General features: G+C 47.3%; 2 protein-coding genes across 2 annotated transcripts; both read right to left on the bottom strand.

Moving 5' to 3' along the window:
• Positions 1 to 6,047: 6,047 nt before the first annotated feature.
• F5J12DRAFT_895384 (uncharacterized protein) lies at positions 6,048 to 6,931 on the bottom strand (the record flags this gene model as incomplete). Its single annotated transcript, XM_051747822.1, has 4 exons — positions 6,048 to 6,304; positions 6,361 to 6,499; positions 6,597 to 6,693; positions 6,753 to 6,931. 4 exons carry the CDS (start codon positions 6,929 to 6,931, stop codon positions 6,048 to 6,050), a joined length of 672 nt encoding a protein of 223 aa, XP_051597449.1.
• A 2,054-nt stretch (positions 6,932 to 8,985) lies between these two features.
• Positions 8,986 to 10,909, bottom strand: F5J12DRAFT_895383 (uncharacterized protein; the record flags this gene model as incomplete). The annotated part of the gene is made up of 8 exons (XM_051747821.1): positions 8,986 to 9,083; positions 9,132 to 9,392; positions 9,440 to 9,518; positions 9,807 to 10,074; positions 10,119 to 10,183; positions 10,234 to 10,243; positions 10,289 to 10,578; positions 10,631 to 10,909. The coding sequence occupies 8 exons, from the start codon at positions 10,907 to 10,909 to the stop codon at positions 8,986 to 8,988; spliced, it is 1,350 nt and encodes a 449-aa protein (XP_051597448.1).
• Between the last annotated feature and the right edge of the window lie 516 nt (positions 10,910 to 11,425).

The following is an 11,425-nucleotide window of genomic DNA, read 5'->3' as shown; positions in this document are numbered from 1 at the left end:
GTGCATAGTGTGATTCTTGAAGAGGTGACAACACTTGAAACATCCAGAGTTGCCTCAGAGGAGCTGGCACTCCTTGACAGTGAGGGCAGGTGGTCAGGTATTCACATGGCCATCAGGTGCCTTTGGGTTCAATGTGGTATCATTGGCTGCATGGCTGGGCTGGAACAGCTTCTTGTGAATAGCTGCATCAATCTTTGCAGCATCATGGTCATGCTTCTTGTTGAGGAGGCAGACTAAGTCGAGCCAAGCGCAGAACCACTGCTCATGATGGGTAGCTGTCAGATGGTACTCTGCAGTGAGGTTGGGGTGCTTATGAGACTCTAAGTGGAAACAGAGATGGTCCTCTGTAAGGTGAAATTCACCTCCTCACAACAGGACATTCAGACTCTCCACCTCAATGGCCCACAAGTGGAAGGCCTTGTTACCCTGCATTGATGACAGCATCTTTGGCTGGAGGGCTTCTGCCCAGTCACTGGGGAGCCAATATGTATGGACCTCATCCAAAAACTCCAAGAAATAGAGAGCAGTCAGTTGGCTGCTGTTGTTACTAATCCAATCTTGTACATGTGGATCAATAAGGTGGCCAACCACCTTAGCAACCTGGACATCCTCTGCCACACCTTTCAACTGACAGTAGTTCTCACAACCTAGCTCCCAGCTCCACAACCCTTCAGGGGTAATGTCACCCACTGTCAAGAAGGGGGGAGTCTTGCCAGGAGTGGTATTCTTGCATTGTGCAGTGCATCAAGGACATCACAATGACAGGGAAGACCACAGTAAGACTGTCAGATGAGGAGGAGCTGTCTGTGGATGTAGGAGATGGTGGGAAGGATGCTGGTAGGGGAACATATGAGGGGGAGACAGGTGGAGAAGAAGTGGCACCAGGCAAAGCCATGGGTAGGGAAGGCAAGGCAGTAGGGGGCAGAGACAGTGCAGATAAGGATGAAGACAGCAGTGATGATGGCAGTGTCATGGGTGGAGGCTTATTCCCTTGACTATGGGTAGTCAAGGGCATGGGAACAGAAGGGGTGCAACAGGGCAGCAGTTTGGCACCTCTACCAGGTGTTGACATGTGCTATGGCATGTTCAAAAAAAGTGGAACTCGCTACTGTGGGGTGAGTACACTCAGAGTGGACCACAACAATAACAGAACATGGACAGGCATGTGATATTAAGCAATCCAGTGATCAAGTGTATATGCTGATACAGGTAGATTGAGAGAGAGAGAGAGAGAGAGAGAGAGAGAGAAAGAGAGATGATGACCTGTGCATACAGATAGCACCAGTATATTGTAGAAATATCTGTAGGCTATCTCAGTAGTGAACAAACTACTGAGGGAATACTAGTAGAAAATACTACAAGTAGGTGCGCTATTTCAGCTTATGTAAGCAGCCAGAACATCGCACAGTGGTCAAGTACCACAGGAGCACTTTATGTTCCAACATATATATATGCCCCCAGAGTCCAAACAGCACAACACAGCTGAGGGGATCCACATGCCCAGATGGTGCAATAGGAGATGTGATACTGTGATGAGATAGTGTGAGTGAGTGTGAGTGGTGCAGTGGTAAGCATATGCTTACAACTGGCCTTCAGAGAGGGGGGCTGAGATGCATTTAGTATGATCTTCGTAAGGAACACTCTTGCAGTCAAAAAGGGAACTTACATACATAGACACTCATGGGAGTGGTCTGAATCCATTAAAATTCATTACAATAATGCAATGCTCACTGCCATAGGCATTGTATGAGTCTGGAAATGACACCACACACAAACACACTGATTGCCCAGTATTCTTCAAATCTGTGTATAATACATAAGTTGTATTACATGATTTTGGAATGGCAGTGACTCTCACATATCCCCCTACTTTGACAGGTGTGCTCATCATCCTGGATGATCATGACAGCTATGTATGTTGTTCTGATCAGAAGTGGCATTTCAGTGTGAATATGAACTGCACTTTTTTTCAGCTGAGGACCCCTGACACCTAAGGCAGTCATGGGACAGCCCAAAATATATTACCAAAAGGCTGGGATTAGGGGACATCCCAGGTCCTGCACACTGCAAATAGCCCTGGGACATGGCCAGATGTCCCTGGGATGACCTGGTCTGAGTGGCTTTTAGCTTGAATGATTTGTGGAAAAACTTCAGCCTAAATGCTTATGAAAATGGGTTACCTGAAGTGACTTCCCAGTGGTGAGGTCATTCCTCAGTGATGTAGACCAACTCCCTCCATCATATCAGCCTATCCACTGTGAGGGTCTATAGGCCTATGTCAGTTAGTCCCACTTTCAGGACAAAATGTACATGTTGGATGACCCACTTTCAGGTACATGTGACTGAAGGGTCTGCACAAGCACCATGGAGAAATGCTGTACTGGTCACACTGTGGCATGCTGTGCATATGTGTTGGAATTCAATGCATGCCCAAACTCACTCAGGGGACTGCAGATCCTATCTTGTCATTTGCCCTGCTTGGGATTGCATAGCCAGTGGAAGGACAATCCAAGTAGCTGTATAACACAAGCTAGTTGGATTAGGTAACACAATAAAATGAAGGGAACAAATTACTCATCCCAAGGGATTTTGGACTGTCAAAACTAGAAGGCAAAACTCAGCACTCTGTAGTAGTAATGTTTCATGGCATGTGTAGCATGTTCTGCAGTGTGGTACTGGTGATGCAAGCAGTGTGAGTGGTATACATAGGTCATCTGCAGCAGTTTGTGGGGTGGATAGCATAGTTGAAGTGAAAAGAAACTCATAGTGACCTTCTGAGTGCCAAAAGGTATCATTCTGTACCTAAGTACAGGGCTTTATAGTCTGGGCAAACCCAGAACCTAAGTAAGACAAGGTACAAGTAAGAAAAAGATGTGTGATAGAATATACACACTGGACAGGCTGCAACAGTGGCTGAGGGTATACTACTAGCACTAAGGGAAAAGAGTCCAAAGGAATGGAAATCACTGGAACATGGCAGCCATGGGTATAGTACAAGTATGAGAGGGAGTGAGGGCATGGGAAGGCTACAAAGAAGGCAGGAAGGTAGCATGTGAACAGCAGTGAGTGTGAGTGGACTGAGGATGTAATAATAGTCATGGAACAGTCAATGATAGGGGCTTATGCATCTAGGGAATGTGGATTCCTCACACTGGGCATCCTCTGTCATTGCCCAAAGAATTTGCTGTGGATACTAACCCAAAGACAGGGTACACATGCAACAGACAGGAACATGCTGGGCTGTCTGACAAAATCAAGCTTGCCATTGGAATGAGCCCATGCACCTGGTTAGGCTGTATGAGACAGTCAGCAGAGGCTGACAGTTGGCTGTCAGTGACAGGCCAGCAGAGGTTGAGCCCATGTATGGCTTGTGCATGTGTGTTACATGAGAGCCATGAACCTATTGTCACCTTGTAGTATGGAAGAGCCCAACTGATGAGTGTCACCATGTAGTACAGCTGAGCCTGAGAGGAAATGTTGTCATGAGGAATGGTGCAGCTGTGGTTTGAATTGTCATTGTCAGTTACAAGCAGGCTGGGGAGTAAGTGTCATCATGGACTATGGGAGAGCCCAATAAATGTGTGTCACCATAGCATACAGCTGAGCCCAAGAGTAGGAGTCATTATGGAGAATGGCTGGGCAGAGGTTAGAATTGTCATCATGGGGTACAAGCCAGCTGTGGGATTAGGGTGTAGCCACTGCAATATGAGTAGTCCCAGGTAAGCCCAGAGTTGGGTGTCCCTGGAAGGTATGGATGGGCTCAGCCCCTGAGTTCACCCCTGGCAACACTGTCATGCAAGCTGGCCCAACACCAATGCTATGCTAGCCATCCTGGCAACACTGCCATGTGGGCTGGCCCACCACCAATGCCATGCAGGCCATCCTGGGATGAATGCCATGTGAGCTGTGCCAACACCAATGCAATATGAACAGGCCCAATACCAATGCCATGCAGGCTGGCACAACACCAGTGCCATGCTGGCTGTCCTGGCATTGATTCCATGTGGGCAGACCCAATACCAATGCCATTCAAGGCATCCCAGCACCAATCCAATGTGAGCCAGGCCAACACCAACCCAGGACTAATGCCATGGAAGCCATCCCAGCTGGCACTGATTTAATGTGAACTGGCACAATGCTAATGCCATGGAAGCCATGCTGGCACCAATGACACATACTCCAGCACATTGCCACTGCCATGGGGCCATCATGGAAGCTGTCCTGGCACCAATTTATTGTGAGCCAGCACCAGCACCAGGTCCATGTGTTCCAGCACATCCCCAATGCCATGGGGCCATCATGCAGGCCATCCTGGCACCTTTGTAATGAGTGCTGGCACATCCACAATGCCATGAGGCCATCATGCAGGCCATTCCAGCACCATTGTAATGTGTTCTGGCACAACACCAATGCCATGGAAGCCATCCTGGCACCTTTGCCATATGTTCTGGCACATCCCCAATTCCATGAGGCCACCAGTCAAGCTGTCCCAGCACCAATGCCATGAATGCCATCCCAGTGCCAATGCCATGGAAGCCCACCCAGAGATTATACCATACCATGCCTGACCTGCCTGACCTCCTGGGAGCAGGTCCACAGTGTATGTACATACTGGTACCAGTACCATGCTGGAGATGCATGTATTACCACAATGGTGGCTCTGGTAATGACCAGAAGACTAGCCAACTACCCAGTACATTTAAACTGTGAATTCAATGCCTTACTGCCTCCAGCAAGCCAGAACAATACCATGAAAGTCACCATGCTATACAGCAAAAACAATTGAGTTATGCTGGCCAGTCATCATTCAATCATCTAGGTGAACCATGACTCCATTAGCCCTTAGTGCTTGTAACACCATGGCCTTGGTACAGACATCACCATACCAGATTGGTTTTCCAGTATCTGAATCATACAGTAACAACTACCAGTAGCAGTAGCTACTTCTTCCTGGAGATCACATTTTGACAATATAGAATATATTGCTGCAGCTAACAAAGTACAAGTACAAAGACAAAAAAAACATGAATGGATTGCGAAATGACAAGTACATTGATGTTAGTCAACCTCCATCCTACCTTCCTGTCCAGGTGCTGGTCTGACTGCTGGTGGTGGTGGAGTAATAGAGATTACCAGACCTCCAGCAGGTCCATGCACAGGTTTGGCATTCAAAGGAGGTACTTCCAAGCTGGCACCTCCCTTGAATGAAGCCAGGGGGGGTTCAGTGGACTCCTGTCTTGAGCCACTTCAGGATGATTGAACCTCTACAACACCAGTTGCAGTGGCAAGTTCCACCATGACTGGCATGTGAGGTACTGGTGTAGGGTTGGAAGTAGCAGGAAATGGGACCAGAGGATGGTTAAGCACATCTGGGGCTGGGAATAGGTGATTATGGATAGCATCTACCACCTGATGGAGAGCAGCAAGCTCAGTACAGGTTGCTTCTATCTCCCACCTCATCTCAGCATTCTCCTGCTTGAGGATGGTAACCTCTTCCTGATACTCATCACAATGGCATGGATCATTGGCACCAGTTGTAGTAGTTGGCACTGGAGTGATGGGTGGGGCTGTTGCAATGCTTCTTGCATGAGACTGTGACTGGGATAGCCATGACAGAGTAATAATTTCCACTACTCAATAGAGATATTAGTTCAACTTATTAGCAAAAAACATAGGACTGTGAATAACTTACTGGGGAAGCCAGTCCATGGGCCAGGAGATGAATGACAGCTTGTTACTTTGGATGGACTGGTGGATTGATTTCAGCTTGGTGCCCTTTGACATTTGGCTCTTTGACTGGTTGATGGAGCTGGTGCAGCCAGTGTTGAAGTGGTGGGAAGGTTGGCCATGTTTTCTGGGGATCATTGCTGGTGAGGCCTTGAACAGGAGGCTTTTCACTGCATCTCAGACTTGTCTCCCCTCCCCTTGAACAAGCTGCATGAGTATTTGGTACAGTGGCATTGCCAGCATGCCCTGCCAGCTAGCACCATACAGGGCCAACTCCTGTCCCAGCATCTCACACACTGCTCAGCTTCCAGCACTACCTCTCAGGACTCAGGAGGGTTGTTGATGTCTTGCCAGTCCTGCTCATCCTTGTCAACTGCTGGTTTTGCCTTCTTCATTGGTCTCCTTGACTGGCTCTGGCCTCTACTGGTCTGATCACTGGCATTGACAGGCTTGGCTGCTGGCTGGCCACATCTTGACTGGCTATGGCCCCATGCCTTCTCCCTGTTCTGATCCTCCTCATTTCCTGGCTTCTGCATTGCAACTCCAGTGGTCCTAGCCATAGTGTCTGTGGGTGCATCTTCAGATCCCATATCAGCAGTCTACCCAATTGCCATCCTCAGAATTAGTGCTCACCCAGAAGCCAAATCCCTTGAGCCTCATCCATACCCAACTCTCTCCCCTTCCCCTTATCCACTGGCTGTGCCTGGTGCTTTGCCCTTGATGAAGGCCCAGTAAGCTCCTCCATGACCTTGTAATATGGGTGAGACTTAGGCTGGTGACAAAGGCAATACCATGCATGATCCTTCACATCAGCCTCTCATGCCATCATCATCTGGTTGAAAGGTAGGCCACATCTGCATGGCAAAGACTGTTGCCAGGTCAACCATGTGCATATTGATAGCAATAAGATGTGGAGGGATCTCAGAATGCTGGGGGTAGATGTTCAACAACCATGCAGACCATTCCCTACATAGATGTCAGGAATGGATATCATGGCTGCAATTTCACTTACCAGCTGGGCCTACACAAGCTGAGCTGCTTTGCCCCAGTGCTTAGCATCCTGGCCCTGAAGTCCTCTCAGTGCCTGCATTGTAACCCTGGCAGCCTCCTCAACTATCTGCTTGGCATTTTCAGTGGTGATGACTGGCTGGATGTTGTTGGTTGATTGTGCCAGGATGAAGGTGCTGGTGTTGGTGGTAGACATAGTGCTGTTAAAGCTTAGGTGTGCAGGTGGTGGGTGCTTGAGTGGTGTGGTGAATTTGCTGGCTAGCATACACCATTCAACAGGCTTACATAAGCACAATACAAATGCTCACTCCAGTGATGCTGTGATTTACAATATTCAATGTACTGATTTAACCATTGAACATATTTTGGTGGGAGTAATGTATAGGCAGTTGACAGTCATTCCATCAAGTGCCCATTTCCATTATGTATGCACTTGCACATCCTGCACATGATGACTGGTGAAAAAATATTGTGTAATACAATCTTATCACATGTACCAAAATCATTCTCAAACATTGGTGTAATCCCCATGGCACCTACAATGTTTTGAACTTTCATATGGCTCCCAGAAATGTTAGATTCAGTTCATGCAGTCCAGATAAACTCCATAAGTCAACCATGGTCCAAGGACCATTACTTCTAATGACTGTGTGCAGTAATTCTGTCACACCATGATATGCAGTGGCTTGCATCTCTCGAATGAGGATGAGGAAATGTTTACTGAAGATGACCTGCTGGACATGCCATCATCCCCATTACATGAGCCACCTTTTGAGCTGTCCCCTGGCTCAAACAATATGCACAACCAGAATGGAACCCTCCTTCCAGTCCTCTGGTTTGCCCAGATCACCTTTGATAGAGCCAGCATGGGAGTCATTGGCACTGTCTCCCTCCTCTAGCAGCCCATTGGTTGAGTCTCCTTGGGACTCCATATCAACACACCTCTCTGACAGCACCCCATTACTTGAGCCAGCATGGGACAAATCACCACTGCCTGTTGCCCCAGGTATGCCATTGCATGAGCCACCTTGGGGGTCACCCCCACCATTTCAGTCCCCACTGGTCAGTCCTTTACAAGAACTGGCATTTCAGTCACCTGCTGCCACAAGATCATCAGCTTACATCTACCCAACTCAAGCAGCTGGCCAATCATCACAACCATTCATCCTATTGCATGAGCCCCAATTTCAGTCCTTAACTCCCTCTGTGTCACCAGCCTATTCGCAATCCTATCCTGGTTCCCAGCCCAACAACATTTGCATCACCCAGTGGCAATTTCCCTGGTCCTCATCAACCTATGGACCTTTCAGATGCTCCTGCATCATTCAGCTCCACATCAATACCACCAGCTAGATCCCCATTCGCTGGTGCCAATCCTGTTGTCACATTTGGAGCTTTTAGCAGTCTCCCAGGAGTTCACCATACAGCTGGGAGTTGATACTCCACAAACCAAGTGTAAGTCCAGAAGTTCCTATGCAACCATAGCTAAACATGTCTACCAGTTCAAATGTCAAGGCAGATCTCCAGTATCATGGCTAGGAGTGGGGCATGTCAGCCAGACATCAATGCTGCACATGATGCCAATCTGATCACCACATATAGGTATTATGCCAATACCCTGGTGGATGCAACCAGGGAGTGGTGAATCACATGTTGAGCAGCATGCCATGCTTACCAGATTCTGGCAACAGTTAGCAGATCTTCTGGAGGAAGAGCTGGCAGGTGTAGGCTACTGTCTTAAACCAGACCAGCTTTAATTTGTATATTTAACTCATTTCAATGAACATTATGTTGAATGGAATTGGAGAAGTGCACAAATTGGCCACAATTGGATTATGACAGTGGGTTATGGTACATGGTAGCTATGGGGCCAGTAATTCACCAGTGATTCTTGCACTGTGCACTATATATGGTTGTCACCAGTCTACTGGAAAACAGTAGGTACTGGCCTCAATTCTACCTTTGCCTCCTCATGGTTGGAGTAGGATAATTATCATCTGGCCACCTGTGGGGGCCTACAATTCTGCTCTGGACAACAAACCACACCATCCTCTTCTGCTTGATTCCAACAGTCTATCTTCCCTGTCCATTGCATGGCCTCCAGGCCTGGCATTCAAATTCCTACCCACCAGATCAACTCCTGACATAGATAAGGTGTGTGTAATTGTGTTATGGATGTATACCTATGATCATTAGGTGATATGACCATCTTATCATTCTGGGCTGCTGTAGAATGCTGTAATGAGAGGATTAACCAAGTGTGCATGGAAACTGACCATTGGATCTGATTCTTGGCTTGGGCTTGGGCTTCCTTGCAGTTGAATCACCACCATCATTGGCATGATTGTCTGATACAATTCTATCAGCAGTATTCATTGTCACTGGATACAACTTACCAGCTGGCTTGGGGTATGCAGTAGCTATATTGCACCAGTCTGATGTGGACTGGTTCTGTTGTCTGTTGTCCTCCTGTGCATTGGATGTTCCAGTGGGATGATCTTCAGCACACAATTCCAAGGTCATGTTAGGGTTACCAGTAAAGAATCTGACCAGCTCCAACATACCATCTATCCATTGCTGTTTGGTGGAAGGTTTTGTGAGAGGAGCTGGTTCCTCCTCCAAGTGATGTCCATAGTCAGAGCCATCAATGGAATTTACTTAATGTGTGATCAGTTATGCATATCCAAATTGATCATGACCTCACCTTCCATCCAGGGTCTCTTCCCTTTGGCTTTGTCTGACTGGCATTGGTGTTTGGCAACCAGCTCCTCCAGGGAACCATCCTGAGATCTCCACCTTCAGAACTGGAAGACATCTTCTGGGTGCTCCTGCTGTCACTCCTTCCAGAACTCCAAGGTTTCAATTAGTTCATGATGTGTCAGCCTGGTGGGCTCTTTGAATGGGATATTGGGAGGAAGATACTTGGAAGACACATAGGATGCCCAGTTGTCAGCTATTGTAGCCCAAGGTACACTGGCATTTGTCTTCCCACAAGCCAAGCCTGTGTTTAGATGTTAGTAACTCATTGACCATGGCAAGTGGCACATATGATAATGGCCAGTTATGAACACCCTCATGATGTCCTTTAATTCCAGTGTCTGTAAGTCCAAGAGATTTGGAAGAATGGGCATGCCATCATCATTGGTGGACAGGGAGAATTGAGACCACTTTTTTCCTTTCCATGCTTTTACTGTGGTTTGACTGGCCTCATCCTCTCTGCTGCCATCCTCTGTACCATTGGCCCCAAAGGCCTTCTTTGCATAGGCTGACCACTTTCCATGAAGGTCTTCCCAATTTGAATAGAGCTCTCCATTGCCCAGCTCATCATTGAAGTCATTCCTACACTGGTCAGATATGGTGAAGCCTGTCAGGAAAGCACTCACACTCCAACCATCACTTTGCCTTCCTTATCCTTCCATGCCAACATGATCACCACTCTCATCCCACACTGCTTCCACATGTCATATGCCAACTGTTTTGCATACTTCTGGCCCTTACTTGTTGCCCCCTGCATTTAAGTTAGTATTGCCCATGGGAGAACTTGGATGCTTACTCTGCCTGGGCTTCAGGTGGCAGCTTTCTCTCATTCCACTCTTTTGCCAAATGGGCTGCCTTGTCCAATTCAGCCTTGGTCAATGACTGGACTACCTTCTGAACAGTTGGCTGATAGTGTTTGATCATAGCCAATGTCCCAGGATGTATTCTGGCCTTCACAAGTACTTGCTGGATATCCTTCTTACACTGCAGCTTGATCACCTTTAGGGCTGTCCATTTGGAGCCATACTTGACCAGGGCCTTCCATGCCTGGGACTGACTGTTGTTATACATCCAGTTCTTGATGGCCTGTAAAATATACTTAACACAACTGAAAGCACATCAAAACCATCAAGCTTACTGTCCATTTTCTATTCCATTCATTTTGTTTGAGGCTCTTGTTGGCATCCAGCCATTTGATTTTGTTCTGCATGCCCTCCATCAGTGAGGCCCTTTTGTTTGTGTCAGCTTCCTTCCAATCATTTAGACCATCTTGGAGGATTTGAAGTTCATCTGGTCTCAGCTTTCCCAGTGCAGATGTTGTTGTCTCCCTGCTATCCAAGCTAGATTCCTCATTGGAGGAAAAGTCCTCCTCATCTGAGGTATTAACACAATTAGTACTGTGATCACTGCTGGCCATTCTGAATGTTGGAGAAGGTGTTGGGGTTGGTTAGTTGCAGGGAATGTTACCCTCTGTTGAAAGAAAATTTGGAGTCTGTTCCTCATAGTTACCATCACCCATTCTTGAATAAAGTTCCAGGGGCTGAGTAATGTTCTGGTCATGATACATACCCATTGTTAGTATGGTCTTGTTTCAGTTGATTGGTACCATGGCCAAACATGGTAAGCTGATTTGTCTATCATCCAGTCTGCTACTATATATAGATAAAGTATAGTTTGATCCCAATTGGATCTTCTGACATTGATTCTGAGATCCAACTCAAATCATAGTCATGCCAGGCATCACAATGAAGCATGTATGGCTGAGGCCTGCAGACATCCTGCAAGGACTTGATACTAGACATGGGCAAGTCATGAATCACCTGAGCTGAAGTGGCCACCCTGGTAACCCATGTCACTTGGAAAAAGGTGAAAAACCTACTAGGGCAGGATCTTCAAGTATCCAGGAACCCAATTTAGTCCAGGGTAATGATGC

The sequence above is a fragment of the Pisolithus orientalis genome, assembly GCF_024613125.1.
Source record: "Pisolithus orientalis strain OTSU chromosome Unknown F5J12scaffold_29, whole genome shotgun sequence".
Classification (NCBI taxonomy): domain Eukaryota; kingdom Fungi; phylum Basidiomycota; class Agaricomycetes; order Boletales; family Pisolithaceae; genus Pisolithus; species Pisolithus orientalis.
This window is presented reverse-complemented; position numbering and strand designations above follow the sequence as displayed.